Here is a 20,706-nt window from a genome sequence, read left to right on the forward strand (position 1 = left end):
GTCTCTTGGCAAAGGTAGTTCTGTTTTTATATCCTCAGCCCAAGAAATACAAAGGAGTAGTGCAGGTTCTTGACATATTGAAGAAATAGTTTTAAACACCAGCTCATATGATGGGCAAATAATTAATCACAAACTCCCTTTTCTTTATTTTTTCATTAAATATTACATCAAGTATTGCAAGGATGAATACTACATCATCATAATTAAAACTTATGCCAAGCACTACAAAAAAATAGTTTTTTCAGTATAAAATACATTCTTGTAGATTTAATGACACAAAATTCTAGATACCATTGAATGCTCACAGAGTAAGACTAAGATCAGTTAAGCATGTTTTCTTTAACCTGAATTATGATCCAGCTTGCTTCTGGCTTCAAGGTATTAGATTTCATATAAATAATCTCACATAAACTGTTCTATCTATTTAACGACATTATTAATCAAAATTGCAAATGTTAATCAGTAAAAATTATTTCTAATAGCTTCTAAATTCAATAACTTGAAAGCAGGGCATAAGGATTCTCTTAATGAAATTCTTACAATTTCAAAGTACTTTAAGAACAGGGTAAAAACTACCTTATAAAGTGGCTGAATAAGCTTGTAGTATTGCGAATGATTCGAGCAGCCTGGGATTCCTCAAGCTGGCATCTTTGTAATGTGAGACCATCATCCATGTGACCTTCTTGGTGTAATATAACCTATTGAGAGTCAGCAATTATCACAATAGTTACTTAAAAACACTTCTTGCTTTTAAATATTTTTTTACGTATTTCAATACTGCACTAAAAAACATAATTTGCAGATATATAGATTTGTTAATTGCTTTATCTAGACATCCATTAAATAACTAAAAGTTTTTCAGTCTTACATAAATTATTCAGAGAAGGCAATGTAATGTACTTTTATTCTTCCAGAATTCATTAAAAAGATACATTTTCAAATTGTAACAAAAAGTGTCTTTTTTTCTATATTCTTGCTCTCAGGGAAAGAGGAACTTCACTTTTTTAAGCATCATTTATTAAATAATTTATGCTTTAAGACAATTAACAAGAAAAATCAAGCTGAAGTGACAAACAAATATTACAATGCTGCTAAAGGAGCAATAGTGTTTATGAGCAACTTCAGATTCATTTACTTATTTCTACACAATATGTTGTATTCTTATCCAAACCACATATGAACATCATATGAACTTCAAACAATAACAGAGATCATTTTGTGGGATTTTAGTCTTTAGCTTTGAAAAAACACACAAAGTCACAGAAAGCTAGCATCACTTTTAGGTGTCACAAAAGCAAGTCTTGGTCGTTTTGAGTCATTAGAGTCTTACAGCAATTTTGTAAGAAGTAAATGTGAGTTATCCTGCTTCTTTGTTCAAGAGGCAATCTACTGAATTCTCCGCCAAAAAAAATGTATATTTTTAGCTTTGAGTTAATAAAATTTTGCAGCCCATCTTCCCAGTTAGCAGAGTAATTCTGAGGGCATGAATAGTTAACAAAGAAACAGGTAATGTTATACAAGTTATACAAATTTGGTCATATTTCCTCTTTTTTCAGATACTTCTATAAATATAATCACCCTGTGGGTGACTTTGCTAGCTAAAATATCGCTGTTTCCATGGAGAAGGTCTTGAGGTCTCTAAACTGAAGAGTAAGTGAAGATCTGCTCTTTCTATCACAAAACTAGTAAGAAAACATTTGACAATCAAATAATGTTTCCTCAGGCCATCGTATGTAGCTCCAGATTTTGGAGCTACAGGAATGAAAACATTTGACAGACAGGGTATTAAAGCTGTCATGCCTTGCAAAATAATTGCATCTTCATTACTGAAGAGCAGGTATGTACTCTTCTCCTTAAGTTTGGAGTGTGGATATGAGGGAAAAGTCTTTTAGAAGGAGCCAATGTTTCCTATTTCTCTGCAATCAAACCAGAAAAGCAACAAACAACCCAAACCTCAAATAAATCGTTCAGAAACATCACAATGACAGAAAAATGCTATTTAGAAGTACATCACAGACAGAAGCATCCAGCACTGGCTACATCCATTCCTCAGATAAAACACTTCTCTGCATATAAAAAGAGGCATTTGGCACTGCCTTGCTTATTGAAGTACAGCAAGGCACTGACCAACACTCCAGAGGAATCCAAATCATGTAGCATATGTTTTTCTGTTCCCTGAGCTCTAGCATTTCAGAGCTCTGCAGGAGTTCATTGCTTGCACAAAAGCAAGCTCTCAAACCGAAAAGATAGACATCCATCACTCACTAGATGGTGGAGGGATGTTGACAAGAATATTGATGTGATCATCATCACCTGGCAAATCTTGAATCCTTGGTTACCACAGTCTCAGAGAGAGAGACAACAAATAAAAATTCTGGCAGAAATTATTCAACAAAAGCGTCATAAGTGATGCTAGATTTTCTTTCATATTTGTTAGTATAATAATTAGATACATGAAACTTCACCAAAGCCAAAATCCAGACATTTTTACATGGAATTTTTATTATTTTAGAACAGAACTAATCTCATAGCTGTTTTCTCTTCTCTATAGCTTTACAGAAGCTGACAGTGATAATAGCTAGGCTATGTCAGAAAAGCATCCTTTGCCTCTTGCAAAAACAAGATATTTCTGTCTTCTTAGGACTAATGGATCATGTTACCAAAACTGCAGGCCAGCTTCAGAAGGAGCATGGTGAGTGAAAGCAAAAATTACCTGACACAATGATGGCAGAGGATGAATACCAAGCAATGACTTCAGTTCTAATGTAGAAAAAATAACTGCATATGAAATTGAAATGGATGTATATCTCAAATTGCTTACAAGATTAGAGCCTAGTATCATATATTGCAGGGCATGAAAAACTATTTCTTGCCTCCACAGGAATGTCAACGGCATAAAGCTAGAAGGTTTGGACTTTCTTCTGTTTGAAGGCACTTAACAAGACAGAATTCTCCATGTGAGAGTGCAACAAAAGATTTGAAGTCTTTGAACATGACGGAAACAGTTTCAAAGGAGAAAAAAAGTGACAGGTAATTATGGAGGTTCTTTCAGTCCCTTGCTGCTGAGCAGAAAACGGGGGAAAGAAAATACCAAATGCCTCAGGAAGCTATTGCAAAATTCTTCATTGAATACAGAGTAAGAATCCACACGTTGCCTTTTCAAGAAGGAAAACTGGACCCTCTGAGGTCCAAGACATAGCCAGTGGTGGCATGGGAAAGGAAGAGGCCGTGATTGTGTTTAAATTTTTTATCAAGAAAATACTGAATGACTGCCATTTAAAGAATTTCTCTGATCAGCCCGGTTGCTGAGGAGTGAAGGGCTTGGGCACTCGCTGCCCACTGAGGATGGCCAGGTGTGCTGTGTGTGAATAAATGTGATTGTGCCCGGGGAGAGTGATGACAACCTCATTGTTCTGTACTGCAGTGCTTGTGTAGGGGCATTCTCTTATGAATGTACATGTGCACAAGTAACTAAAGAAGAATTACAGCTTCTTCTCCATAATGGACTTTTTACTTTTTATTTTTCATGTTCAAATGATGGGTTCATGTTGTAAAAATCTACAAATAGAGAATAATGACAAAGTTATGTGAAGCTGATACTAAACCCCCTAACACTGGATGAAATATGCACACAAAATTTGAAGATATAACAGCTTATATGCCACTAATTAAGAATATAATCATACCCTAAAATCAAAAGACTGAGAGAAAGACCTTGGTGTCACATCACAATTACATCTATGATGTTGGGAGGAAATGATTCTCTAATATCCCTTAAGAAACGTGATTATTTTCTAAGGCCATTTCTTAAGGGACAAATTTAATTGTCATTTCACATAATATACTTAATTTAAAAAATCTGAAACACCAATGAATGTTAGATGACTTATTAACTTGCACCAGTTACAACAGTTGAATTTAGATTTTAAATAATTATCCAAATCTGGAATTTCTGTCTTTTATGGTGTAAAAATAAAAATTGAACTAATAATTTCTTCTGAGGAAAAAAAAAGTAGTTAAATACATTTTTGTAATGACAAAGCTTTTCTTCAATTACACGGTTATATTAATATCCATCACTGTTTTAATTTTCAGAGTGAAATGCTCACATTTTCAATACAAGAGCACAAAAGAATTATACCCACAAATTGATTTTACAGGTAATTCAAAAACCCCAACCATTACCTTTCTTTTCAAGGGACCTAAGCGTGCTGATTTAGCATCCTGTGCTTTGTAAGTCAACCATAAGGCAGTGGCCACATGTTGGACAAAACAGATTGAATCTCCATACTTTATTTCTGGGACACCCATTCCATCAATATCACGCTTGAGACTAGATTCCTGCTTTTCTTTCAGCTCCTAAGGAGACAAAATAAAGTTGGTATTTAATCTCTGTATAGGGATGAGATAAAGCATTGAATTCTACATGGATACATATTACAATACAGAACAATATTTATGCCACTTATGCTGTTAAGATGCAGCTCAATTTCAATTCACATAACATCAGATTCTATGCAATTAATCTTTCAGACTGTGATTTAAAATAATTTCCAATCTGAAGGACCATTTTCACTGAAGCAAGAAAAATCAAGTCAAATCCATTACAGTGGATTCATACAAAAATATCTTCAGATGTTTACTTTTACTTATTCAGTAATGAAGTTACTGATGTAATACAGTTTCAGATTAACAGTATGTAGAACTCTATGTAGGCAAAGTTTTTGAATTTTAGCTTAGACATGAAAAAAAACCCAAAATCTGTTTTGCAATGTAGTTAAAATAATTTTATGTGGAATAATTTTTTGTTTAGAATTTGTATATATATAGGTACACACTTTTCTTAGAATTATGCCTCTGTATTGAAAAACTGTCAAAAAAGAAAATACTAATTATTTTAGAAGCACAATTTGGCTTTTATATTTGCTTTACTCTTGCATTTCTCAATTTTTCACATTTATTTATAGAAATTAAATAAATAAATAAAGTTTTTATCCACTTTGTAAGTTTTGGATTCTTTCAAACCTCTTTTAAAGACATTACTGGATGCTTGGCTGGAACATTCATTTTTTTAAGCCAAATTTATTTCTTAATCTCATTATTCTTATTTATTTATAACTTATAATTTATAACTGGGGGATTTTAAGGCATCAGCACTTTGAAATAAAGTAAGTGTCCTTTAAAAAGTGAATTCAGAAATAAAAACAGAATTATGCTGCAAACTTTGTAAGAGCAAGTTATGGATGCACATGATTGTGCTGGTTTTATATGTGGAACAAGTTTTTTTAATTTAATTTCATTTCAGGCTATATAATGTTCAACATCTGTAGAGTAAACAGGATTTGTATTACATCTATGCTACTCTGCTTTTATTTATATTTATATTTCAACAATCATTTCGGTTGGAACAGGTAGCATTATAACACCAAGATGAAGTTGAATGAAATTACAAGACATTCCTTGGAGATGCCATTTCAATGTCAAGGCTATGGGGAAAACATGTCACATCATATTTACATGAACTGTGCTGTCACACACAGAAAAAGATAAACTATTTCAAAACACATTTGCAGTGAGGACATTAAGTGAAAAATACAATAAAATAGAACAAATTTAATAACTGTCTGCAATTAATTATTTGTCTTGACATAGTAACCTGAAGTTTAAAAATTTTTTCTTCAAATATTGTGTCTGCATCAACAATCAAGCATCATTGAAAATTTCAGAGAAACAAATCATAGTGTGGTAAGAAGCAATCCTAATCGTTACTTTTTTGAAAAATTTGAGGGATACTGATCCTTTTTGACAACACTAGTGAAAAAAAACCCTTTTTTCAGTTCAGAAAAAAAATTTAGAATTATTTCAGGGACCTGAAGGTTGCTTTCACTTTGAGAAATACAGAACAAACTCCTCTTCATCGTGTTTTGCTCTTTGCACTAGGTCCGGCTTCTCTAGGCTTCTCAGCCAAGTAATTTGATCTCAGTGTGCAAAGACACAGTGTATTTTATAACAGCTGAAAAGTCTAGTCAGATAAAGATTATTGGGGGAGAAGGGGAAAAAGCCTTCTCTTATCTAGATATTTGTACATATCTTAACAGTAAAATATCCAAACACTTCGACTTTTAAAACCCTCTCTTCACAGCCTAGTCTCAGTTTAACTCCCTCAGGCTGTGAATTAAATCAAAGAAAAAAGTTCATATTGTGGGCCTGGAAGTTGGCAAAGGAAAAATAATACCAACAACAACAACAACAAATACCCAAACCAACCAACCAAAAAAAGATGGAATGAACAAAGGAATTTGAGGGCAAAGCTGTCAAAGATGATATTTTCAAAAGGTGTTTAATATACTAGAGGAAGGGCAAGAACTAGAAAGTGAGAAAGAATCAGATTCCTACGTGATAAAAGGAATATGAGGAATGGCATTGTGAACAGAAGAAATATACTCAAATTTCTTTATAAAGATTTTACAATAGTAAAGAAACGGGGAAACATTTTTGCCAGCTTTAGGGCTACTTAGACCGTCCTAAGAATGGCAAAACAATGTCTGCTGAACTCTTACTAAACCTAACTTTCATGTGCTGATCAAAATTGTATCTTTTGATATTGCACACTGTTCTTGCCTTAAAAGTACAGCCATAGATACTCCAACAAAAGAAAAAGATCAAAGGTCTACAGATACAAGAGCTTGCCACTGGTATTGTTGTACACTGTACACTTTGCTTTATACATTTGTACATCCCAGTAGACAATGAAAAAAAAGGTGCTTTCATTTCAACCCTTATTTTCTCTTCCCATAAAAAATAATGCAGTTTAATACTGCATTTGAAATGCAGTGCTTACTGGGAAATTATAATTATAAAATATTAACTTAAAAATAAGTATTTGAACTTTTAGAAACAAATGTAGGTAAAGGCCTTTGCAATGCCTATGATCTTATTACAAAACCAAATTGAACTTTATGATTACCACCATACTATTACGACATCCTAATGCCATGTTGGGTCCCTAAGACAGCTACATGTTGGCAGTAATATCAAAATGATATCAAATCCTTCTGCATGAGTCATCTGTGACTTTTGAATGTGTCAGAATGTTACTTACCAAGACTATACCAGTAACTTCCTCATTTTTTCTACATACCACCACAAAAATAAAATATGAAAACTCAAATATTAATTCTGGGCTATGCAAATTAAAATTAACAATTATTTTAAAATATGCTCTTGTTTCCACTATGTTTAGTCTCAAGAAAACTTGTAAGCAGACCCAAGATTCTCCTTAGCAGTGTATACCGAGCCAAGTACTGTGCTGGAATGAGAACATCCCATTTCAAAACAGGATTCCATCTGGTGTAGAGAAACTGCTGTCTGTTGTCACAAGGCATTACAGATCTGTTGCTTTAAAATATGAAGGTTGACATTTTAAAAATTGGTCCAAAATAAGCTCTGTATTAAAACCAATAAAAGATGCAATTTGGAGGGGAAGGTGGTCAATCAATTTCTGATGCTTGTAAGATTAGTTTGCAGCAATTAGGAAGCAAAACAGGCATTTAGCATATGTTATTTTCATTGAAATCAGCACCATAATGTTCTTTAGCACATACCTTAACTTTTAAAAAACTTCCCTTCTGTTCTTATTTATGTAAAAACATGTTAAAGAAAACTTTAATTTGAATTTTATAATTTAAAATTAGTGTTTCAATTTCCAGTGTTATCCATCAAAAGGAAAAAAACCAGTGAAAGCAAATAGGCTATGAATACAATCACAGGTTTTGACAAGCAAGGAACACACGTTTGCTTAAGTGGAATATAACAATATTGAGGATGAAGGTGCTTTTTCAACAAGAGGCTCTCTATAACAACTGCTGGAAAAATAAGACCTTATTTAAGTAATGTGTTACATGCTCCAGGGTAGCCTTGAACATTTGCATATCCACATAGCTCTGCTTTCTGGCAAGGATAATATCTTTTTTCTATAAAACCCTTTGGTGGCTTCCAAACTGGAAAGAAATGTTTCATTTCCTTTTGGATACTCAACAGCAATGCTTATTGTAAACAACATGTTCTGAACTGGTGTTGACCCTACCTGGAGCAAAGGGCTGGACTAGATGGCTCCCCAGGGTCCTACTCAATCAGAATTATTTTATTATTTTATTCCTGTCTAAGGGACAGGAGTGCTGTGAACAGACAGGTATCCAGCGCTATATTTTTAAGAATCTGTACACAGCTGGATGTGAAGATATTAGACAGATCTCTTGAAATTTCCCTGAATTTATGCCATGTTAAGGTACATGCAAATGAAAAGGTTTCTTCATTGAGAAAATGAACCAATAAAATGTTTACAAGTACCTATATGCAGAAATTAAGATAAAAACATCTGCATATATCTAGTCTATCTATTACATCTATGGTTCTTTTCCTCCCTCAATTTGTGTGCAAGCAGTACTTGGCCTTAAGAGTCCTTTTCTTCTAACAGTCCAGGTTGATCTTTGGGGTTTATTCTCTTCCCAAACACCACGTTTCTTTCTTCAGGAAAAGTTATCATTGCTTGTTCCCCTCACCTTTGGAAACACTCATGTCTCCACCCATGGGACAGTGTGACTCTTACATGCCCAGACAATAAATAACAATTCTTATTCTTGGCACCAAATTCATAACCTATCATGAGGTAAAAACATTATTTTCTGTATAAGACAGCACAAATTGGACAGATGATGAGACACTGAGTTTGGATTTAATATAAAAATGCACATTAACAACCATATTATGGATAAACACAATAGGCATGAACGAATTTTGTGTAATTAATTACTACCCTGCTTCAGCTTAGTTTTTTTGGTAGTGCCCTAAATTTCACTAGAGTGCCCTTGAGGCACACCTCAACAAAAAGAGTAAGAAAATAGAGCATGTTTACTCAATGTAACAGAAATAATTTTATGAATGTGCATAAACATAACCACTAAGTTGACATACTCAAAATGTATACATTTATATGCATAGATTAAAATACTGAAAAACAGCAGGACAGTTGGTGTCCAATTAAGCAGTGAGTACATCAGAGGAATTTTAACTCCATGTTTAACCAGTAGCTGTGGCACTCCTGGGATACTCACCAATGATTTGCCAATACTGGGAAAAAATTACAGCTGTAATAAATGCCCCCACACAACATCATATGTACAATCTATACACTGAACAAAAAATGGGAAACTATGTGGTAAGTCTTAGCAATCTAAGAAAATTTCCTGATAAATTTTTAATTATCTTGAGTGGCTAAAATAAAAATTCATGCAATATCATATTCAGTCACACTAATAAGAATTGTTATTTTAAACATGCTAAAAAGAAGTATTTGATTTATTATACTAACTAAAATCTGGCATTTGTCAAGATTCTTACTGTTAGTTTTTGTCTAGTGTATAACTGATTTTAAAAATTCTTTTTCAGTTTGGGATTTCCTTTTTCTTAATGATCATATAGCATTCAGAATTATGTGGAAAATTTAGCCTTTTGTAGTCAATAAAAAGCTCAATTTTAACAGCTATGGCAACTATTTATAAATAAAATCATGAAAGAATGTAAAAACTATTAATCATCATTGATTATAAAACCTTTCACTTCCCGGGGAAAAAAAAGTTATTAATTTTGCCTACCTCCATAATCATTCTTCATTGTCTCTCTCTTGTAATGTTTTTCCCAGCTGGAAACAATGAAAAAGCTAATAACATGCAATTAGCAGCTCACTAAAGAGCATAATTTGAAAACATATGGTTTAGAAATCACTGACTACATGTGCCTTACATTTAGGAAAAATTTGATTGAGTTCAGTTCTTATCAGCACACTGCATAAAGAATAGCAACTGAACTGAATTCAACTGAATTCAATTATGACAGATAGAGCTGGAACGTGTAACACTTTAATGAGATTCTGTCCAATATAAAGAAGTCTATAATTATTAAAGTATTCATATTAAACCACTGTATTTTGCACTCTATTTGGTACTAATCTTTTTTTTTTAAACTTGTAACAGTTTAGTTCATTCTAAAGTTTATTAATTGCCCTTATTTTTCCCATATGAAACCTTTTTTATTCTTGACACAGGTAGTTTAAGTTAGAATTTAAATGCACAGTCCCTAGAATTAGCTTCAATTTAGAAATTAAAAGTAATTTATACAGATGTTGAAAACATTCAGATTTTAGTATTTGAGTGCTCCACATTTAGAACAAATTTGTGTTGTTTTTATTTACCTTTGATGCTCTGAAACAAAAGGCTGTAGATGCTGTGTCTGACTTTTCTCTGTCTAATATCACTACGCCTTCATCCTCATTCAGAGCCAAGTACTTTCCTGTTGTAATATGTCGAAGACGAAAAGGCTGCCCCCATCTGATGTTACTTCCACTCCAGCTAAACATAAGAGACATCCAAAAATAGTTTAAGTAAGTAAAACTAGAGTTTTTCTTTACGTTTTCAAGGATGTTCAGAAAACAGAACATGTTATATACATATATATATATACATATATATATACACACACACACACACATATACATATATATATATATATATGTTCCTTTTTTGGTTCTGATCTCAATACTTTGCATTAAATCAGATGCAAAACTGTTAATTTATTTGCAAAGGGGACCCTGGAAAGGAGTATGGCTTCCACCTCTCTCTGTCTTATCAGGGTGTTACATATGGTGTCCATAAAGAAATCCTACATGTTTAAATTAACTACTGTATTTTAGTTAAGTGACTAAACAAACAAATTAAACCTAAGTGGGAACTCAACATTCCACAGAACTATCTTACATCTGTGTTAGTTATGGGGGTATTTCACAAACACACCAAGGGTAAAACAAACATATTGTTCAGATGGCCATCAATATATTTTATACTCTTATGATATATATTGGAATTTCACTTTCAGGGAAGTAACAGACAGATAATAATATAGGAAGGAGATAATCTTTAAATATCAAAAAAACCCCAAGAAACACAGAAGGGGTACTATTGCTCTTATTTCCACTCATGTTTATAAAACTCCAAGTGAAACTAGGAATGCATTTTACTTTTGGAAAGAAGCAATGTGTTAAGTACATGTATCGGATAGGCAATGCTGCTTTTGATACGGGAGAAGAAAAAAATCTTTTCTATCACAGTACATTGCTTTTTATTACTGACAAAGAGCCTACAAATGCATATCATAAAGCTTGGAAAATATATATTCTGCCTTAAGAGTGTGTAATAATCAAATTTCTATTACTATAACAAAAGTTGTTAACCAAAAAAGTTTAAAAAATATTTTTATATTTTAGTACCTTATTCGAAGGGGTTCTACTCTCCACAACGATCTTGCTCGAATGCCAGCTCCTCCAGTTTCATAAAACACTTTCCTAGAGAAAAGATTCAGAAGAAGATCTTCTTGTGCTTATTTGTGCTTACACAGTATCTATAATTTACTTCTCTGGAAACTGTACATGACTCACTACTTTTCTCTCAGTAAACAAATGTCACTGAATGGACAGACTCACTCTCATCAGGGAGACTATGATAAACAATCCAAATGTCCCAGGTAAATTAGATTATTTCCATTAACCTAGTCTCTCTCAGGAGCTGGTAAAATGCTTAACCTTGAAAGTGCATTGGAAACTTTTCCTGTCATTCAATCAAACATAAAAATACATAATTCCTACAGTTCCCAAGATATTAATCTACATGACCAATGGTATTAAATACATACCATATTTTAAAATTTACATTTTCAGATGAAAACAAGAACACAACATCAGAGACTTCATTCCTAAAATTATTTCTGTGATTCTTATTAAAAGGCAAAAAATGGTGGTGATAACAAAATTTCTGTATTCAGAGAAATAAAAAACAGGAAGGGAAAGGATTAAGCCTTGACTATAATTTAGTTTTCCTGAACTATTGGCCAAGGGTTAGTAATGTGTCCTAGTGCACAAACCAATATTCTGCTCAATAATCAAATACAAAGGAAAACTATGGTGGATTTGCCCTGTTCATAACAAGATTTTTATGTTTTAATAATCATTCATGTCTTGTCATCTAATCAACAGAATTTGTATAAACTTTCTCATTTATAATGAATGTAGGAAATATCATAAGAAAGGTGTGAATGCCTACCAAAAGATGAAAAACTTTCTTACATATTATTCCTCTGAGAAGGACTAATCCACCCTAACATGCACAGAAGATGGACCTTCTATTGTAGTTAAGTGTCTGAAAAAACGTGCAGCAGGGAATTAAAAATCTGCCTTTCTACTCTGGGAAACTTGAGTGAATACAGCAAATGCATGCATAAAGATGTCATAATCTAGCTGTTAATATAGCTGAATTAAAGTAGCATTTTGAAATGCAGAATTCTGACTGGTTCTCCAAATGATCAAATTCTTTTTCTGTTTTTGACAGCTAGCAGGCAAAAATTTAAAAAGCTGTTTAGTATTGTTCTTATGTAACTATGGGACCTGAAAATCAACTTTTAAAATAGAAGTTTTGTTTCTCCTATCTGAACAAGTATTTCTGCACCTTTTCTTCTACTGAGAACACCTAAGGGTCTCTTTCTTGAGCAACACCAATAAAATCCTGGAAGAATCATGACATACACTGGAGCATGGCTAATCACTAGTACCTAGTAGCTTTATAAAGTTATGGATTTGTATTTACACCTCTACTTTCTTTAGGAGTCACATTTAAGGGCACACGTGATATTAAATATTTTGAAATGTTAGTTCACCAGAAGAGTAGGAATAAATATTCCTCGTAGTAAAGGTAGTAATATTGCCTACACAACTTATGTTGCATGAAAATGTGTTGAGACTCTAGAATAAAAATAAACAAAAAAAAAATCCCTAGCTTTCAAGTCATCTTCATTTCCAGACTCTATGAATTTGATCTTTCAAGGTCATTTCCAGCCTGGGCTGTTACATGATTCTCTGAATATACTGAAAGCACAGTAACTATCTGGAGCTCTCCATTTTCATTCTATGTCTCTGGTCCTGCTGACCTTACTGATTTTACTTTTGGCAGACTCTAAATCCTAGCTAAGCTCAAAACTAAGTATTCATTTCCACTCTCTGACCTCCTTCATTTCTCCTTGGCCCAACTCAACCATTCTATCTCTAAAGGACTATCCTAGGTAAAGTTCAGGATCACAGATATAGGTCAGTTCACCTGATATAGTCATAGTCTCTGTTCACCTCTTATACTTTAAATTTCTATACTTTAAAAATTCCAGATATTTTTCCATTTTTTTACTATGCAACACTGGACTAGAATTAGTGACCTGCTCTTTCAGTAACAAAGCTGCATGTAAAAAGAATTACTTCTTTTTCACAACATCATCCAAATAATTTTTTTTTCATCTACTGGATTCCACCTAGCCATCTTTTTTTTTTCTTGCCAAGCTAGACATTTTGATGTTCAATATGCCCACCCCAAGTATGTCCATTTCGCCTGTAAAAAAAACCTTAGGATTCTTGTCAGAGAACAGTGTCTTTGTGAATTGTTAAAGAGCATTCTTTATAGAAACATTCAAAAATAAGATTTTTGTTTTTTGAAAAGAGAAATTTTCACTCTTGTCTAATTTAACTTATTTAACATTCCTAATGAAAGGAATAGAACTGATTAAATAAAGAGATAGTAACAAACACAACCACGTTCTATATTTCTCTCTCTCATTCTTGTTACTATTTGGGTTTTTTTTGTATTTTCATTTTGTTTTGATAATGCAAGCATGACTCCTACAACTATGACACAGTAGAAACTTGGCCTTACATCTCACTCAGCTCATAAATCTAAAAGACAGGACAACTTCAAATCTATCACTATCACACATTTGAAAATGTTCAATATAGCATTCACATTTTTTCCAATTTTAGGATTATAAATATATTGATTTCATTCAGACATTTTAATTTTACCCTTTTATTTACTTAGCATAAAAAACATGGAAGCAAATCTTAAGAGAGTAACAATACACATCAATCCTACATAAAGAATCACATCATACTGGGGAGTAGGATTCTACAATTAGTTTTAATATTAGCTATATCTGACTTCTAGACAAGTAAGAGAAGTAGCAAAGTACAGCATTTCTGAACACACTAAAACAGTTCAGCATCAATTTTAACCTTTCTAATATGTATTCTTTATAAAATTAGTCTGAATGCAGCATCTTAACATGGTTGCCAGTATTTTTATACTAGGTGTGTACATTTTCATACACAGTCAAAACTTTTTTTTATTTTTCTTTACATGTGAAGAGATCAGCAATAAAAATTTCACAAAGTAAATTTTTCTGGTTTTCAGTATGGGTTCTCTTTAAGGCTTGGAGACATTTTTATTCCACAGAAATGTAAACATGTAACATTTAGAACTGACATGTTTGCCTGACATAACTGAATGTTACTTGTGGTGACATATTACCTAAAGCATAACTCATTTGCCACAATAGGTAGAAAGGGTTTATTTGTTGACTGTGATTTGAAAGCTAGCAGTTTTGTGTAGCAAAATTATTAGCTCGCTTGGCTTTTGATTAACAAAAAATTCAAAAAATACAGAAAAATTCAAATAATAAAACAACATAATAAATGACAACTGTAGATATAAATTTAATACAAAAGTGGTTTTATCTAGCTAATATGATGTAATTTTATATCAAATATCAAATTTGAGAAAGCTAAAAATTTTCAAAAAAGTGCAAAATATATAAAATATGAAAGACATTGTAGAGGTCAAACTTACAGAGATTTTTTTGGGATATTTTTCACATTCCCATCTTCCTGCTAACACTTTCTTACCTCTACTTATTGTAGTATGAACTAGAGACAAGCAATATAACAGCATGAAATCTCAGTGAAAATCAACTACTTGAATTTCAACAATGAAAGAACTCACGACTGATTTTCTGCTTAGTGGGTCTCAACTCCTTGTGCAATGTCACTACCTAATTAAAGATTGCTGTAAAGAGTATTTAATCTACCTGACCACAAATTCAACTGACATCCTGTTTCCATTTTGAAAGAAGGGAATATTAAAAAATGCACCATCACTTACTTGTGCTGTGAATCATTCTGATCTGTAGATGGAATTGTCAAGCACTCATCATGGCCATGGAAGAAACGAACTACATGCCCACCAAGAAGATATCCTGAAAAAGAAGCTCATTTACTCATTAGCTAAAACATTGATTATGAAAATAACACCCTCATGAAAGTTTAAAAAGTTGAAGACACAGATAAGATCTATTTTCCAAATTTTCACTCATAACTGAAACTAAACAAGAACAAATTTATGTGTCAACATACTATTTTTAGTACCTTTTAAAAATATATATTTCTTCTGAAAATGAAGACAAAACAAAAAGCAAACTTTGGACATTTAAAACTGAAATTAGGATTTTGAGACAGAAAAGGAAATTCAAAAGTTCTTTAAAACAGCAAAAACAATTATTGTTTTGAAAATTGAATGCTTCAGGTAAAAGCCAAAACAAATAGATAATACTATAGTTTCCTCCCCCTTAATACAGTTTAAATGATCTCAATACAAAATAGTTTCGTGATTTCATTGGTTTCTTCTGACATTTATAATATGTGTCAGAATCAAAGGTGCACAGCAGCAGCAGGAGACAGAGGACAGAAGAGCACTTTGCAGTTCTGAAGATTAAGTTTAATGGAAGCTGACATTCCAACCCATTTAACACAAAGAGTACAGGTCAAAACCTAAAACTAAAAGTGAAAATACAAAGAAGGTGCAGGAGAATGACTCATCAGATCCTAGTCCAAGCCATTCTGACCTTGTAAGTGAAGTTACTCCCTTTTAAAAGAATACACATTAAGGAGGAAGGGTAGAAGGGAATTTTCACACTGTCCAGCTGATTCAACATAAATTCGTAAATGAGGAAAACTGTAACTGACAATTACTGTCTTGCTAATTTATATTTGACTTAAAAGTCAAAGCAAAGAACTAATGGAAAAAAATGTACTTTTCTGTTATTTGTTTTCTTGATAGTTTTACAAATATCACAGTAATAGCATTGTCTAATTCTTAATCCAGTTTTAGACTCAGGAAATCCCACTGTCTCTTCATTCCACATGAGATAGGCTGCTATGTCTATGATCTATGACATACAATCATCTCACATAAACCATTCTAAGAATGTATTTCAAACCAAAGCCTAAGAACTTGAGAAAAAAATTTGATTGATACACAGAAAATCTACTTGTCTTCTTACTTCACCCTAGCTTTTTATTTAAAATAACATTATTTTTGATCATGCAAAAAATTCTGGGGCACACAGGATAAGGGTTCCAAATACAGTAAAAGGCTACTAAAATGATTAAGAAACTGGTGCATGTCACACACGAGGAAAGGCTGAGACAATTGGGAGAGAAGAAAGGAGGAGGAGGAGGAGAAGGAGGAGGAGGAGAAGGAGGAGAAGGAGAAGGAGAAGGAGAAGGAGAAGGAGAAGGAGAAGGAGAAGGAGAAGGAGAAGGAGAAGGAGAAGGAGAAGGAGAAGGAGAAGGAGAAGGAGAAGGAGAAGGAGAAGGAGAAGGAGAAGGAGAAGGAGAAGGAGAAGGAGAAGGAGAAGGAGAAGGAGAAGGAGAAGGAGAAGGAGAAGGAGAAGGAGAAGGGGCTCTGGGGGGATCTTATCAATGTAAAGACTATGGGATCCAAGTCTCCTCAGTTGTGCTCAGTGGCAGAACAGAGGCAATGGCAGTGAAACACAGCAGGGTCTGTTTGAACATCAGGAAACACTTTTTCATTGGGAATGTGGCTGAGCACTGGCACAGTTTGCCCAGGCATGTTGTGGAGTTTCCATCCCTGGAGAGAGTCTAAACCTGTTTAGATATATTCCTAGGCAAGATGTTCTAGGTGGACCAGCTTGGACAGCGGATTGGATCAGATCCTTTTTAGCCTCAATGACTCTAAGTCTGTAAGCTCTTAGGAAGTTTAGCTGCCAAATTTCTTCAGGTACAGAAATCTAAAATATACCACTGGTCTTCCATGATCTCTCTGAGTAGCTCATTATGTTTTTCATCTGTCACAAGTTTTAGACTTCCCTATAAAATGGTTTTTATCTTTGCTAATTTTTTATATCTATGAAGCCTGAAAAACCACAGATTTTCCAGGGCTGATCCCTATTCTATTTATCACCCATAAGTGAACACCCCCAGACAGCCATTTTTAAATATCCAGCTCCAGCATGCCAAAGCAATCAGAAAATATTACGAGCAAAATCCATGTCCTATATGATTTTCAAATGAAAACCTAACACTCTGAGACAGGTTTCTTTTGGGCCTGTGCACAGAAACACTGTAAGATGCTGATTTAAACCACTTGGATTCAGAAAAACCCAACCATAGCTCAAATAAGACTATTAAGTTTAACAGCAAGGTAGTAATCTTCTATAAAGACTGACTGTAGCTGATCCCAGGGAAGTGCTGCATCTCTCTCACTTCCCTTAACACTCCACTCCATTTTGTCCTATGTTATTGTATACTAGTATGCCATAAATGATAAGTTTTACAGACACAAAAGATCCTAACTTGAACACATTTAAGTCGTTTGTGAATGGTGAGTGCTGATACTTTGAATAGAGAGCAGCAAAGGTGAAGTACAAAGTTTGCTGTGACAGTTTTAATAACAAACTCTGGCACTGAAATAAGGAGAGATACTGAAAGGATCAGACTTCCAGTACAGAATAAGACATTTCTCAGAATAAGGTGATGCTTCTCAAACATGGCCATGAAGTGCCATAAAGTTTCCAGAAAGAAATCCTGACCCTGTAGTGTAGGATTTAGGCTGAATAAAAGACAGTAATAAGGATGCATGACTGTGACATCCAGAAATGATATTGAAGAAATGTCTGTAAAAAGCAGAAGAGACTGAAATAGGAACTTTGAGAAAACTGCTTTCCATTTTGCCTCTACCTTTATCTCCCTTCTGTTTTCTCTCTAGTGGGGGTACAGTATTTAGGAAAATTGTATGCAAAAATCTAAGTTTTCTGGCTTTAGTTGTTCTGCAGCTCCTATTCTCCCAAATTAAATGAAATCTTCATTTCTCATGCAGCTTTTAAAGCTTTATTATTCTAAAGTTACAGCACTCATTTAGCTTTTCTTCAGTAAATCCAGCTGATGTATTTGTATTTCTTTGTTTTCCTTTCAAGTATTCTTCTCTCCTAAGCTCTTTATCTTCATTAAGTTTTTGATTGATATTCTGAGGAGAATTTTTTAAAAAAATTTCCCACTGTATCAAAAGCATACAAATCAATCTCATTTATATTCGTGTCTAAATAAATAAAATGGCAAACCTTCTGTAATATTGCTTCCTGAGCATATAGGATGTACATTCCATAGTGTCTGCATAAAGGAGGCATCCACCTGAATATTTCCATTTGACACGGAGAGATGCTGAAATAAGACAATGGTAACAGTAAACAATGAAAATAATGCACTTAAAATATTTAGTATATTAATTTATCAATAGAAGAGAATGTATCATAAAGTAAATATACAATTTTTTTCCAAAATTAGTATTCTTATAAAATTTGGGAAAAAGGCATAGAAGCAGTCTTGTTCTTGAGGAGAGATTCATGCACACTTCCCACCCTTTCCGTGTGGAAAAATAAAAATGCATTACAACTAGACATTACTCCCTAGATTAGAAAAAAAAAATTCATAAGAATCCCAACCAATCTCCCGATATCTCCACAGAATTTTGTATTTTCCCACCATTTGACCACTACCTAAAGAAACAAACTTACCAGGTATCTTTCAGAGGACACACTGACCAGGATGAGGTCATCACCTATTCGAACTTTTTCTCCTTCTGACCTTTGCTTAGAAGCAGGGTGTATTGTCCACCAGCATGCCTCACCTGAAGGACAGAGGCACCAATCAAGGTTCTACAAAATGGACAGCTCCCGAGAAATCTAAGGATATCTTTATACAACTTTGAGGTATCATCAAACAAATTGTCTTGTAAGACATTCCCTTATAAAACCACATCATTTTTCTTTTCAGTGCTTTTCTTTTTGCTTGAAACTTTTTGTCAAATAATCTTTGCTACATATGATATTTCCCTTTTCAAGTACTTTTAGGGACTGCTTACAAAACACTGCTCAGAACTGCTCTCCCTTGAAGGCTCTCCGTGCCAGGAAAGTGCTGACAGCTACCTTGGTCTTATTTATCAACTTTTGTCTCTTTTTTCGTTTAATGGTCATATTTAATTCACAACCTTCTGTATCACATAGTATAACAAACCTGGAAGCAGTTCCCCTAGAACTTCAGACCATATAATTACAAAACAGCCAAGCCTAAGGGTGACAACCATAGAACGTCTCCTATGCATGAAACTTAAGAATCCAGGTTTCTCTGCACACACACACACACACATACAGAGAGGAAGATTACCTAATTCATTTCACAATTTCACACTCTGAAGGGTGTGAAAGAAAAGACCTTGAAGAAAACAAGTCGAAATAAAACAAAGTGGAAAAAAAAAGGCAAATTTGGTACAATCAAAGTACAAAAATTTTTTTGATTGATTACGATATTTCATGCAAAACCTCTTTAAAACAAAATTTGCAGGTTATGAAACTAGTTATAGTGAAGACAATAAATAGAAGCTACATCCATATAAATGTAAAATCTTCAAAGGGAATATTTTTTAATAGCCAGTGGCTTTTCCCTCTGCTATGTGAAGAATACTTCTTGCAGCAGAAACTGATTCACTAGCACAGGTTCATAGGTGAGGGAGTAGGGGAAGGGGAAGTGATATTTTGGCACTCAGTTTATGAGTTTCCAGGCATGCAGTAATTACCAAAACCCTCGGTACAGAAACACAACTAAGCTTTCTTGAATCTTACCTATGTGTACATGGGTTTTCTTGTGTATGTACATTTAAGCAAATACTTATTAAACAACTACAGATACTTGTTCTAGAACCTCATAGATAGAAGCAGATAGACATACAATAATTCTTAAAAAAAGTTATAAAATTATAAAAACAGGTTTCACTGAAGCTATTTGAGTAGAGAGTAAACATACATATTCCTTTTATCACATACATTCTTCTTCTCACCGTAGCTAAGGAAAATGTTCTCCATCTAAGGCAACAATCAAAGACAGCCAAGTAACAGACCGCTAATATCTGTGCAAAGCCATCCTCTGTATGGCTATAAACAACTGAAAGACAAACTTGAAAGACAAACTGTAGAGTCACCTGAACATATTCAAAGATTATGATTTACAAACATTTTAACACCTACACTGCCAGTGCCTGTCCATCATCAATTAGTTTATTTGATTTTAATGTAGTTTCAGAATAATGAAAAAACAATAGAAAGCACATGTTTATATTAACACAATTGGTATTTCTTTATTTGAGCTTTACATTAATGAAGTGTGTATATAGAAACTGAGATTTTCCCTTCAAGATATATGTCTGGGCACGATTATTACAGTCACCTATTACTTTCTGAGGAGTACTCATCACTTTCAATAACCGTGAGCACTATGTGCACAGCAGCAGGTAAATTTTTTTATGGCTCTTTGTGGCTAAGTTGCCTTTAAATTCATTTAATATAGCTCCCAGTGGCAGCTCAATTTATATGTGTTTTCATGGAAGCATTTTTTTTACTATATTGCTGTTAGCAATAATGGTAATGGCAGTACTCCCA

The 20,706-nt window shown here is 33.6% G+C and overlaps 1 protein-coding gene across 1 annotated transcript in view; it reads right to left on the reverse strand.

Moving 5' to 3' along the window:
• Positions 1-20,706, reverse strand: part of RYR3 (ryanodine receptor 3) — a 192,487-nt gene that overhangs the window by 121,798 nt on the left and 49,983 nt on the right. The window contains exons 7-13 of the mRNA XM_088167194.1: positions 18,790-18,902; positions 18,337-18,436; positions 15,081-15,174; positions 11,321-11,395; positions 10,250-10,406; positions 4,186-4,359; positions 577-698 (exon numbers count right to left, since the gene is read on the reverse strand). Coding sequence (XP_088023320.1) covers positions 577-698; positions 4,186-4,359; positions 10,250-10,406; positions 11,321-11,395; positions 15,081-15,174; positions 18,337-18,436; positions 18,790-18,902 — 835 coding nt within the window. The remainder of the gene's footprint in view (positions 1-576; positions 699-4,185; positions 4,360-10,249; positions 10,407-11,320; positions 11,396-15,080; positions 15,175-18,336; positions 18,437-18,789; positions 18,903-20,706) is intronic.

Source organism: Sturnus vulgaris, chromosome 6, assembly GCF_052056855.1.
Source record: "Sturnus vulgaris isolate bStuVul1 chromosome 6, bStuVul1.hap1, whole genome shotgun sequence".
In the NCBI taxonomy this organism is placed as follows: Eukaryota; Metazoa; Chordata; class Aves; order Passeriformes; family Sturnidae; genus Sturnus; species Sturnus vulgaris.